General features: G+C 40.1%; 1 protein-coding gene across 2 annotated transcripts in view; it reads right to left on the bottom strand.

Annotated features, from left to right (window-relative positions):
- Window positions 1-8,973, bottom strand: part of Sycp1 (synaptonemal complex protein 1) — a 95,642-nt gene extending 86,669 nt beyond the window's left edge. The window contains exons 1-8 of one of the 2 annotated variants that reach the window (XM_021196181.1): window positions 8,861-8,973; window positions 8,418-8,539; window positions 7,530-7,614; window positions 7,333-7,376; window positions 6,950-7,006; window positions 5,393-5,557; window positions 4,152-4,219; window positions 2,056-2,129 (exon numbers count right to left, since the gene is read on the bottom strand). In XM_021196181.1, coding sequence (XP_021051840.1) covers window positions 2,056-2,129; window positions 4,152-4,219; window positions 5,393-5,557; window positions 6,950-7,006; window positions 7,333-7,376; window positions 7,530-7,614; window positions 8,418-8,525 — 601 coding nt within the window. In that variant the 5' untranslated portion in view covers window positions 8,526-8,539; window positions 8,861-8,973. The remainder of the gene's footprint in view (window positions 1-2,055; window positions 2,130-4,151; window positions 4,220-5,392; window positions 5,558-6,949; window positions 7,007-7,332; window positions 7,377-7,529; window positions 7,615-8,417; window positions 8,540-8,860) is intronic. The other variant, XM_021196182.1, reaches the window with a different exon arrangement.
- Between the last annotated feature and the right edge of the window lie 4,144 nt (window positions 8,974-13,117).

Consider the following 13,117-nt stretch of genomic DNA (forward strand, 5'->3'; position numbering starts at 1 on the left):
CATATTCAATTTGACCTTTTTCTAGGCTATGTATTTGTATTTAAACTTTGTATTATGCTAGCTGAGTGTTCCTATGTAATCTCTTACTTAATCACAATAACAATTAAATTGATCCATTCTTATCTCCTGGAACAAAGCTCAAGTTTAAGTGGATCAAGGGCCTCCACATAAAACCAGATACACTAAATTTAATAGAAAAGAAAGTTGGGAAGAGCCTCAAACACATAGGTAAAGGGGGGAAAGTCCCTGAGCAGAACACCAGTGGCTTATGCTCTTAGATCTACAATAGACAAGTGGGACCTCATAAAATTGCAAAGCTTCTGTAAGGCAAAGGACACTGTCAACAGGACAGAACAGCAACCCATAGATTGGGGAAAGATCTTTATCAATCCTACATCTGATAGAGGACTAATATCCAATGTATACAAAGAACTCAAGAAGTTTCCAGAGAACCATATAACCCTATTTAAAAATGGGGAACAGAGCTAAACAGATTTCTCAATTGAGGAAACTCAAATGGCTGAGAAGCACCTAAAGAAATGTTCAACATCCTTAGTCATAAGAGAAATGCAAATCATAACAACCCTGAGATTCCACCTCACACCAGTCTGAATGGCTAAGATAAAAAACTCAGGTGACAGCAGATACTGGAGAGGATGTGGAGAAAGAGGAACACTCCTCCATTGCAGGTGGGATTGCAAGCTGGTATAACCACTCTGGAAATCAAGCTTGTGGTTCCTCAGAAAACTGGACACAGAATTACCTGGGGACCCAGCTATACCACTCCTGGGCATACACCCAGAAATTGCTCCAACGTGTAATATGGACACATGCTCCACAATGTTCATAGCATCCATATTAATAATAGCCAGAAGCTGGAAATGAACCCAGATGTCCCTCAACAGAAGAATGAATACAGAAAATGTGGTACATGGAATACTACCCAGCTATTAAAAATAATAACTTTGTCAGACAGTGGTGGCGCTCACCTTTAATTCCAGCACTTCGGAGGCAGAGGCAGTTGGATTTCTGAGTTCGAGGGCAACCTGGTCTACAAAGTGAGTTCCAGGACAGTCAGGGTTATACATAGAAACCCTGTCTTGAAATAACAAAATAGAAAATATTAATAATAATTTCATGAAATTTGCAGGCAAATGGATTGAACTTGAAAATATCATCCTGAGTGTGGTAACCCAATCACAAAAGAACACACACAGCATGCACTTACTGATAAGTGGATATTAGCCCAAAAGTTTGGAATACCCAAGATTCAATTCACAGACCATATGAAGCCCAAGAAGGAGGAAGACCAAAATGTGGATGCTTCAGTGCTTCGTAGAAGAGTGAACAAAATACTCACAGGAGGAAATATAAAGACAAAGTGTGGAGCAAAGACTGAAGGAAAGGCCATCCAGAGATTGCCCCACCTGGGGATCCATCCCATATACAGCCACCAAACCTGGACGCTATTGTGGATGCTGGAAAGTGCCTGATATGGCTGTCTCCTGAGAAGCTCTGCCAGAGCCTGACAAATACAGAGGTGGATGCTCACAGACAAGCATTGGACTGAACACTCCCAATGGAGGACTTAGAGAAAGAACTGAAGGAGCTGAAAGGGTTTGCAACCCCATAGGAAGAACAATAATATAAAAATATCAAACAACCAGATACCCCCAAGCTCCCAGGGACTAAACCATCAACCAAAGACCCATGGCTCCAGTTGCATATGTAATAGAGGATGGCCTTGTTGGGCATCAACAGGAGGAGAAAGCCTTTGGTCCTGTGAAGGCTCAATGCCCCAGTGTAGGAGAATAGGTGAATGCCAGGGTAGGGAGGGGAAACATCCTCATAGAAGAAGCAGGGGAAGGTGGGGATGAGATAGGAACTTTCTGGGGGAGGGGTAGACTGGGAGAGGGGATAACATTTGAAATGTAAATAAAGAAAATATCAACTAAAAATAAAGTCCAAAAACTAAAAAGGCAGGTTTTCCTCCTGCCTCCACCATTAAATGAGTAATAAATTGATAAAACCACATAAAACAAAAAAGATACCTACATTTATTTGTCTTTTCTGCAGATCTAGCACAGGTTTCCTTGAGTAGATTACACCAATGTATTGTAGCATTATTCCTGAAAAAAAAAAAGTTTCCCTAAGTGTAATCTGAGCTGAAAGCAAAATCATACATGATTTTGATATATATAGTCATGAGATATATAATTTTGGAGAAATTTTTAAACATTAATTTTATATACACTGTATATCACTCAGTAACAATCAAGTAGAGACTGTACTGTTGGCAAATCACTTAATAATTGCTTTCTTCCTCTAAGTAAAAGGGACAGCTCCTTCCCAGTCTCTAGCAAGTTACTATTACTATGAATACCCTTTCAGAAAAAAAGTTCCAGATTTGTCTAGGAGAAATGATAAGTGTACAGGGTTAAACTTTTCATTTACTAATTATTCCTAGACTGTTCTTGATGCCTGTCCTAGTTTGAGTTCTATTGCTATGATATACCATGACTAGAAGCAACTAGAAAAAGAGTTTGACCTACAAGTCCTGATCACAGTCAATCGCTGAGGGAAATCAGGACAGAAACCAAGCAAGCGCAAAGGCAGGAAACATGGAGCAAAGTTGATTTACTAGCTTGCTCCTCAAGGCTTACTCAGCCTCCTCTCTTTAACAGCTGAGACCACCTGCCCAGAATGGCACTGCCCATAGTGGCTAGACCCTCCCACATCAATATAATCAATCAAGAAAATGTACCAGACTTGCCCACAGTTCAACAGTTCAATCTGTTAGAGGCTCCCTCATCCAAGATGACTCAACCTTCTAATAGACATGGAAGGAAGGAAGGAAGGAAGGAAGGAAGGAAGGAAGGAAGGAAGGAAGGAAGGAAGGAAGGAGCGAGCACAATGCCTAACCTTTAAAACCAAAGGGTTAATTTTCTCAGCAGGTATTCATTGTGTGAATAAGATCTCTAGGTAATAATTTACTAATATAAAGAACAATTTGGTTTAATTTTTCAAACATTTACTTTTTCAGGACAAATGAATTATTACAGACCAAAAGGATTTTTTTAAAAAACAGCATTTCAGAGGGAAAAGCACTTCCAAATTGAGCTGACTCTTTAAGTGTTGCTTCTAGGGAAACAGTGACACAAGTAGATGGAAAATATGCCAAGGTAGTTTAGGCATCTTTTAAGGCATCTTTTTTGATTCCAGAAAATGACTCTTCCTGACACCTGACATTTTAGAAAGTGAGAAGTTATTCATCATTAGACAGCTTGATAAATCTAAAAAGGTAAAATGGGTATACTTTTTTTCCATAGCATTAGTGCCATAAGTTGATGGCTTAGTCCTGGAAACCTAACTAAAGTGGCAAAGGAATGAAGAAAGGACACACAGACACATATATAGAAAAGCCAGCATCAGGTGAGCTGCACTCACTCTGATGGAGATACACCAACTATGCAACAACTGTGTTGTATACAATAAATAAATATTAATTTAACTATCTCATATTTTTATACAATATGTGATATATTTCATATAATTTATATATTACATATGTAACATTTTATATATATGTAAGTATTATGTATTACAGAAGTATGTTGTTTTAGTATACGTTATATATAATTATATAGTTATATGGTTATAAAATGTTATATTGTATATAATATATAATAATATGAAATTATATAATAAACATAATAAATACATGTACAACACACCAAGAGGAGCTAGTTAGTTAGTCTTGGTAGAAGGACTCTGTTGGGGAGCAGCCTCAGGTATTAATCACTCAGGAGGAAGAAGCTACAGTTACCAGTGCTTGAACCCACTGGTCAAACATTAATAAACATTCTTATTTGCATAAAGTTAACATTCTCTCTTAGACCAGAGGAAAGCTTTGTTATCCCTCATGCCTCACCCTGAGAAGGCTTCACCACTCTTAAGGGTCTAAGGCTTAGCTACATCAAACAATAGACATTCACTCAGGATGTCATCCACTCCCTCCACAACCACTCAGAGCTTTCTAGGCTCCCCACACACTCAGATAGAAATTATTATTGCTATAATATAATATACAAAAAAAGTACCCAACAAATAAAAATTATTTTAATAAATTTGGAAGTAAAATTACTACTTACTCCTTTATTAAATCTTTATTTTCTTGAATTTCTTCTTCTAATTTCAAGCTTACTTTTTCATTTTCAAACTAATTTATAAAACAGAATAAGTTAATTACATTTCATTTAAAAATTAGTGATCATAAAATGTAATTATTAAGCCAGTTTTCTTAACTAGCATGTTATTAAATAAATTCTATAAAATTTTCTTTCTGCATAAAAGGAAAATTTTTGTTACAGTTTATGAATTGTCCATAAAAATATGACACTCCTTGGGAGGTGGAGGCATGAACATCAGGAGTCTGAGGCCAGCCTGAGCTACACAAGACTAAACCCCATCTCAAGAAATGGAAAGGGAGTACAAGATGGCTAAGCCAATTAAGACATATGCTATCATCCCTGGCAATCTGAGTTTAATCCTCAGAACCTACGTGATACAGGCAGAAGACTGAATCCTAGAAGCTGTCTTCTGACCTAAACACACACACACACACACACACACACACACACACATTCATACATTAAATAATGTAAAAAGGGAGGGATGAACCTTTCACTTTCACCAGCTTAAAATGTGCTGAATGACCAGTAAAATCATTCAATAATATTTAGAGAATATTATCTCTAATAATACTGAAGTGTAGCTGCTTGTACTTTGACTTTTTCTCATTCTATGATATAACTAAACAGTTTCAAAGTTTTGTTGGTTTTTGTTTTGTTCTGTTTTGTTTTGGTTTGGTTTTTCGAGACAGGGCTTGGCTTCTCTGTGTATCCCTGGCTGTCCTGGAACTCACTCTGTAGACCAGGCTGGCCTCGAACTCAGAAATCTGCCTGCCTCTGCCTCCCAAGTGCTGGGATTAAAGGTGTGTGCCACCACTACCCAGCTCAAAGTTTTATAAATACATTCTGATATATATCACATCAAATTAAACATCAATAATAGGACTTAATAAAATTTTAAACTTTTTTAAATAAATGAATGTGACTAAATTTGTCATTATCTAATTATTTCCTTAATCACCTTTGTGGAATTTGTCCTGTATTCATTCCTGAATCTGACCTGTAACTTTTATTAGTGAAATTTCAAAAAGCCTTGTTCTCAAAAATATCTGCCACATAAATGCAATTCACTTTGAATTAATGTTCTATTTCCAACAGTATTGTGCTAATATTTACTGTGTGCCATATTTTTACCTTTTTTCTTTTATTTTTATTCAAATAGTATTTATTTGCCATATTTATAATCCAAAATGCCATTATACCTGAAGTTCCTGAATGGCTTTTCGCTGGGCTTCAATTATCTTTCTGTTTTCTTGCAACTTATTTTCTTTCTGCTTCAATTCAGATTCTATGCTCACTTTCCACTTTTTTATCTTTTCAGCCTCTTTATACAGCTTTGAATACAGTCTGCTCATTGGCTCTGAATTCTACTTAAATGGATTTCCAAAAGTTAATTGTCTAAATTTTAATATAACCAACAACAGTTACCTACCATATATGCATATATACTAATGGTGACAAACTGTCTATTCGATTTATACTGTAGCAAGATTAACTTTCATAGTATCATGACATCAAATGCTACTTCACTAAAATTACTGAATAAAATCAAGACTGAAAAATGCTAAAGTTAAAAACAATTTAATTCAGTAAGAGAATCTGACTCAATAACAGTTAAAATACATCACTCCACAGGAAATACATAAAAGTTAACTATTGTATTAAAGCATTTTGTTTAGAGAAATCATTTGAGGATTAAGAGTATATTAAGAATATGACAAGAAAGTAGTAATTAAAATATGTAATTTTCAATGAGCCTGAGATTTTAGAGTTCTTGACTTTTTTTATCTGTATCATATGATAAATGCCAGAGGAATTTGGGTTTGCTTTTTATGTTGGAGCTGGGGCGCTAATTCAGGGCATCTGACATACTAAACAAATAACATAACTCTAACATGAAACTATACTCCAAATCTCGTATTTTAAAAATAAACTGATATTTGCTTGCATTTATCAAAATATCAAAATATATACTGGTTCTAAAATTTTTATTCTGTGACACTATTAACCCTTGCAATAGACATATAGCACTTATCAGGCCCTGAAATTTCCCTTAATTTATAAGATATGCTGTAAGAATGATTCTTATAATACAAAAACTATGCCATATTCTACAAATAAATTTCTTATACAATAAAGCAGCCAAATGGCTGCATATGTAGCAGAGGATGGTTTAATCGGTCATCAATGGGAGGAGAGGCCCTTGGTCCTGTGAAGGCTCGATGCCCCAGTATAGGGGAATGTCAGGGCTGAGAAACGGGAGTGTGTGGGTTGGAGAGCAAGGGGAGGGCAGAAGGGGTAGGGGATTTGGGGAGGGGAAACTAGGAAAGGGGATAACATTTGAAATGTAAATAAAAAAAATATCTAATTAAAAAACACAGCCAAATGACAATTTTACCTGTCAAAAGATTATTTTTGTAAAATGCTGGCCTTTCCACATATCTATCTCTACTCTTCTAGTTTTAATTTTTTATTTAAAATTTAATTTCCCCAAGAGAATTGTTTTCTTTTACCTAGGAAAATACAAACGTTTAGCACTTCAAATACTTTAAGAGGAAAAATATCTGGAATATGGATACAACTTTGTTGTAGATCAGTTGCCACTTAAAGTACATGAGGCTCTGGTTTAGTCCCCAGAGCCACTAAAAGAAAAACTTCAAATATTTTAAAACATTAACCAAATATGAATACTTTGGGAATTTAAAAATGTATATTCAAATAATAAATGAAATTCCAGAAATAAGAAGGAAATATCTGACCTCAAAATCAGAGTCATTTACTCCTTCCTGATAGTGGCAACTGCCAGAATTAGCAACCTAAAAAAAAAAGAAAAAGAAAAAAGAAAAAAACACCTGTAAGATTGTATTTTTAAAACTAATGACAGTTAAATACACCAGACTACGACTAGCAAAATGGCTCCATGAATAACAATGATGGCCACAATGAGAACCTGATTTGAGCCCAGGTCTACAAGTTGTAGTATGACCTCCACACATATGGTATGTGCGACACTCACATACATACAAATATACATAAGCATACATACACACAAATGTAATAAGAATTAAATTACATAAAACTAATCCCACAACTACCAATTCTTTTCTTCAAATAATTCAATCTCTAACACACTCTTACTAACCTGTTCGAGCATAGGCAAAATACTAAGTTTTTGAAAAGCAGGATCTGTAAAATAAGAAAATGTTATTAAATATGAGAGCATCACTTTATATTATCTAGCTGAATGTCAAGAGTATTAATGTAATACTTGTGTTGTATAACTGGCAATATATATAACAAAATGTTTCTATGAAAATGTACATATTTGTCCAAACCTACCTGTATCCATGTTTTCCCGATTTTTTGATAGACTGGACATTGTAAATGGAACACCAAAATCACCTTCTATACATTTGCTGACAGTCTAGAAATACAAAGAGGTTCTTTAAAATATTCTGTTCAATACTACTTTACTGTTATTACATAAAAGAAACTCTGTAGATATTCTAGAATATTAGTAATTTCAATAGTATATGGTTTCCTTCGATCCCCCTCAACCAAATTGAGATCCTTACTAAATCAAATATCAATGAGATGTCTTGGCTACAGCAGAAATTATCTACAGCATGCAAAATTAAAATATCAAAGACCCGACCCTGCAAGAGTAGAAATACTGGGAATTATATGTGCTCTTGGGGTCGGGGCCCCTTCTCTAGCCCAGCAGTGAATCCTTACAAGAATCACTTTTAAAGGAGACTAAATAAAGTTTCAATGTTGGTAACATACAATAAGGCCTGTAATTACGGAAAAAAAAAAAAAAAAAGCCATTCCAAATGTTAGGGTATATCAGTGATTAATGTAACATACAAAGTGCAAGGCATGCTTTTCTTATTATCATCCGTCTCTCTTCTCTCTTCCCCCTCTTCCCCTCTCCTCTTCCCCCCTTTTCTTCTCCCCTCCCTCCTCTCCCCTCTCCCCCCTCCCTCTTCTCTCTCTCTCTCTCTCTCTCTCTCTCTCTCTCTCTCTCTCTCTCTCTCTCGTGTCTCCGTGGACTCGCACACGTGCCCGTGGTGTGGAAGTCACCCTTCTCGCCCTTGACCGCGTGCGTTCTAGGGATGGAACTTTCTAGGGCTGGCCCTCGGGTCTCCCGGCTCGGCGGCATCGGCACGCGCCTTTTGTCCCCTCCCAGGCCCAGGCACCGTCTCCGGAGCGCCCACGCAAGCTGACCTTGAAGTAGTTGGCATCTCCTCCCGCCGTCTGCGGCTTCACGGCCGACACCTGACTGCTGCTTAGCCTGGGCGGGACGAAGAGCGTGAAGGGCTTTTGCTTCTCCATGCTGCCTACTGGGCCTCGGGGAAAGGGAAGAGGTCACGCGGCTCGGTGAGCGAGGCCGAAGCACAGTGAGCCAGGTCCCTCAGAGGGGCCCAGCGTCCGTGTCACCCCGCGACGCGTGTGGCTTGCACGGTGGCACCATCTCCCCCGCTCCGGCCGGCCACGAGGCCACGGGCCCAGCCCGAACCTCGAAGGCCGCCCGCCACAACCAGAGGCCCAGGCCCAGGCCCAGGCCCCGGGCCTCCCTGGCCCGCGAAGCCCGCGAAGCCGCGTCCCCGGACACGCGTGATGGAGCTGCGCACGTGGACCCCGGGCCCGGACACCCTCCACACCCTCACCGTTGGCAGGCTCCGCGGCCCGCGGCCCCGCGAGCGAGCACCGCTTTATGAAGACGACATGGAATGGAAGCGCGAGCTTCTCCTCAGAACCTCCCGGGAGCCCGAGAACTCGCCGGACTGGGCAGCCGGCCTCGACCGGCTCAATTTAACCGTTGGTCCAGCTGGCCGAGATCTCGCGCGCAGCACTTCTCGCGGGATTTCCCTTCCCACACGCCAGGTTCTGGTTCTCCACCAAGTCTGTCCTCAGAATTGACGGAGGACGCTGGGAAAGCTCTCCCCGCCCCACCCCCTCGTTGGTGTATAGCCATTTAAAGGAGTCTCATTTCTTCCCTTCTCTTTTGAAGGGTGTATTGTGTTCCTGCGTGTGTTATAGAGTGTTTCATGTGGATGTATTTATGTATCCACATGAAACACTCTATAACATGCAGTGTCCTGGGCGTCCATAAGAGGGAGTTGGAGTCCGTGGAACTGGAGTTACAGATGCTTGTTAGTTGCCGGGTGGATGCTGGGAACCAAACATGAGTCCTCTGCTACAGCCATAAGCCCCATAAAAAGGAGTCATTTCTAAGGAGTCCTGTGGACACTGGGTGCTAAAGATGGCTTTGGGAGTCTGTAGAACTTCCTGTATGTGTTTGTAACTGCGTTTGCTGTGGCTACACAATACCGGCGACTAAGCAAGCAAAACAGTCTGTGAGTCTCAATAAGACCAAGAAGTAGGATGGGGGGTGGGGGGTGGGGGAGACTGGGTGGGAAAACAAAGTGCCAAGGCTGGACATAAAAAGAAGAGGTGAAGGCTAAAACTGTGGTTGGGGGCGGGGGCGTGTTTTGGACATTACAGATGAGGATCATGAAATTTTGAGCATCAGGGTTAGCATGATCATGTTAGGAAGAAAATTCATGGTATGAAGAATGGTTCCCGCTTATGAAGTGAGCCCGTTTTAATACCTAGGGCAAGATATAAGGACCTGAATGATCGATCACAGGGGTAGTGGAGATGAGGTGTCGGCTGGAAAGGACATTTACCAGGTTGAATTAGTGTGTTTTAACTTAAGTAAAAGGGAGGGAAATCAAAGAAGCAGAGTTGGCTAACTAGATATATCATCATTATAGTCTTGAGACATGCCCTGACCCAGCTCTCCCCAATTGGGCTAACTCCACATCATGCCTGTATCTTTCCTCAGCAGAGGCTTCACAGTCCTGGCATCTCCAATCATGCTGGATTCTCCATTATAACCTAGGCTTGACCTTCACAGCTTCATACAATGGCCTCCAAGGCCGGCCTGCAGGGAAGCACGCGTATTGCCTGACCTCAGTGGTCAGTACAGTTTTCACGGCCCCTCGTTCTCGAATCTAGCCTGCCTGCAAAATTAGTGCTGACCTCCAAGTTCTGTCGCCCACTGAAGACATAAACCGGTTCTTTGGACTCCAACTACAGCATCCTCTATCTGCCTTCAAGGCTGAAGCTAGGGAAACACTTGTTTAGGAGGTTGTTTCCAGGCAGAGGGCCCTGCAGAGAACCCTTTTGTTCAGGTGCATTCTCAGTTCACTCTCTCCTTACAAATGAATTTGGGTTTTTTGAAAGCTAGAGCTCTCAGTGTATCAAGCATTGATTATGAGGAGCCTCTTGCTTTGAAAGGCTTCTCCTAAACTGCAGTAATATTTTTAACACGTACACCCTTTTGTCTGCCAGTTTAAGCTTGATCAAGATCCTTTCCACCCACAAAACTGCACACTTTTTCATATCTTTCGGCTCAGGTACCGTAAACACTGCTTAAAAGCAGTTAGTAGTGACTACCACAGCCCAATAATGCTATCTTGAAATTACTTTAACCAAACAACCTAGCTTATTATTATTATTATCATCATCATCATCATTATCATTATACACCTCAGTTTCTCAGGATATGGGAATAATGTGACCTGGAGGCAGGAGAATGTGGCAGTGGCTGCTTACATTGTATTCACACTCGAAAGTTCCCTGAGGTACCTTGATGGCTATTTTTAAATTTTTTTTGGCTCTATTTCTTTTCTTTTTCTTTATCTGTTTTGCCCTATTTTTTTCTTTCTCCCCTTCCTCTTCCCAAATAGAGACATCATAATAGCAATACATTTCATAAATGATGTTCATAAGGTTAAGTGTTCCTTTTTATATTCTATGCTGTTATCTGCATGCTATAAATGCAAGCATACTGTTTAAAGCCACAGGACTGCATTTAGAAAGCAGTTGAAGAGGATACCACTGTGCATCCACATAGAGACCATGAAATCTGCATCTGCTCTAAAGAGGAAGAAAAATGAAGCTATTTAAAAACACTGCTCTCCAAAGCATTTCAGCTTCACCTCCTCAGTTTCACATTAATTCTGACAAGTTCACCAACCCTGATAGTTTCATCAAAGAGCCAGATCACTCATTAGCATTTATTTCAGATCGTCCTTTAAAAATTCAGCTATTGAAATCAAGCTGCACTGGGTACTCTCAAGAGAAAAGTCTGATGCATACAAAAAAGGTTATTTGTATGTATGACATTACAGAATAATAGAAATGTGTTCCTTTATCTTTAGCTGATATTTCCTTTGGTGGGATAAATTTAGCAGTGCAAATCAAAGGAAATCCTAAGTGAATGTGGGTTATTGATGGGAGTGCAGCCATGTCAAAAAAAGATGAATGCCTCAGACCTACGGGAATAGCAAAGCCTTCCTCTGTTGCATGTGTGGATATTGATAGTGTGTGCAAAGACTAGCACCCACTGCTTCCTCCTCTGAGATGATATAACTTGAGGCTACCCAGTCTCAGGGAACTTCAACTAAGACGAGCTATCCTGACTCCTTATTGTATGCGAATAAATGCTAAGTGTCTAGCTTGTGGTGTAGTTGATGCTCTCCATCAGAGACGCACCTGCGGTGGTTTGAATGGGCCCAACTTTCTCCTATATTTGACTGCTTGGTCCCTACTTAGTGGACCTATTTGAGGAGGACTGGGTGTGGCCTTTTTGGAGGAGGTGTGTCCCTAGAGATGGGCTTTGAGATTTCCAAATTCTGTCCCAGGCCCCATCAGCCACTTTCTTCTCGCCCCTGCTTCCAACTTGCAGATCAGAATGTAAGCTCTTCAGATACTGCTCCAGTGCATGCCTGGTGCCATGCTACCTGCCACAATCCTCATGGATGCACCCTTTAAAGCTGTAAGAAAGCCCCCAATTCAATGCTTTTTTTCCATAAGGTCCCGGTGTTGCTTTGCAGCAATAAAAAAGAAACTAAACCACCACCCAATCCCAGCTTTTCTGTACTTGTGTCTTTGTATCTGTCATTTCTTCCTTCATTCACTCATCACCCCAGTCAGGCTTCCAGAACCAAGCCATGCAGGCCATGGCATGGAGGTCAGAGGAGACAACCCATAAAGGTGGCAGGAGAGAATATATTCCACAGAGCTATCCTCGGATGTCCACAATGTGCTTTGGCGTACACACACACACACACACACACACACACACACACACACACACACATACTTTTTCTGGTTTTCCGAGACAGGGTTTCTCTGTGTAGCCCTGGCTGTCCTGGAACTCACTCTGTAGACCAGGCTGACCTCCAACTCAGAAATCTGCCTGCCTCTGCCTCCCAAGTGCTGGGATTAAAGGCATGCACCACCACGCCCAGCTATACTTTTTTAATTAGAAAAAGAAAAAGGGAAAATATATTGGCAAGAATTGTGAAGGGAAATGAGTCTTTATACACTATTGAGAAGAAGGTAGTCACTGTGAAAAATCATTACATAGTTTCCTTCAAATCTGAAAATAGAGGGGCTGGTGAGATGGCTCAGTGGATAAGAGCACCTGACTCCTCTTCCAAAGGTCCAGAGTTCAAATCCCAGCAACCACATGGTGGCTCATAACCATCCCTAACAAGATCTGATGCCCTCTTCTGGAGTGTCTGAAGTCAGCTACAGTGTACTTACATATAATAAATAAATAAATCTTTAAAAAAAAAAAAAAGAAAATAGAGCTACCATGTAATCCATACCATTCCTGGGAGTACACCTGAAGGAATCAAGAGCCACATAAAATATGAAAACTTACATAGTCGGGTTTATTATAGCACGATTCACAGTGGCCAAGATACAGAATCAAACTATGTGCCATCCGCAGATGGATAAATAAAATGTAATATATACAGGTGTACATACATTATCCAGTCCTTTCCATCCTTAAGAGGAATGAAATTATGTCATTTGCAGAAAAATAGATGAGATATTCATGTCAA

This window comes from Mus pahari, chromosome 4 (genome assembly GCF_900095145.1).
Source record: "Mus pahari chromosome 4, PAHARI_EIJ_v1.1, whole genome shotgun sequence".
NCBI classification, from domain to species: domain Eukaryota; kingdom Metazoa; phylum Chordata; class Mammalia; order Rodentia; family Muridae; genus Mus; species Mus pahari.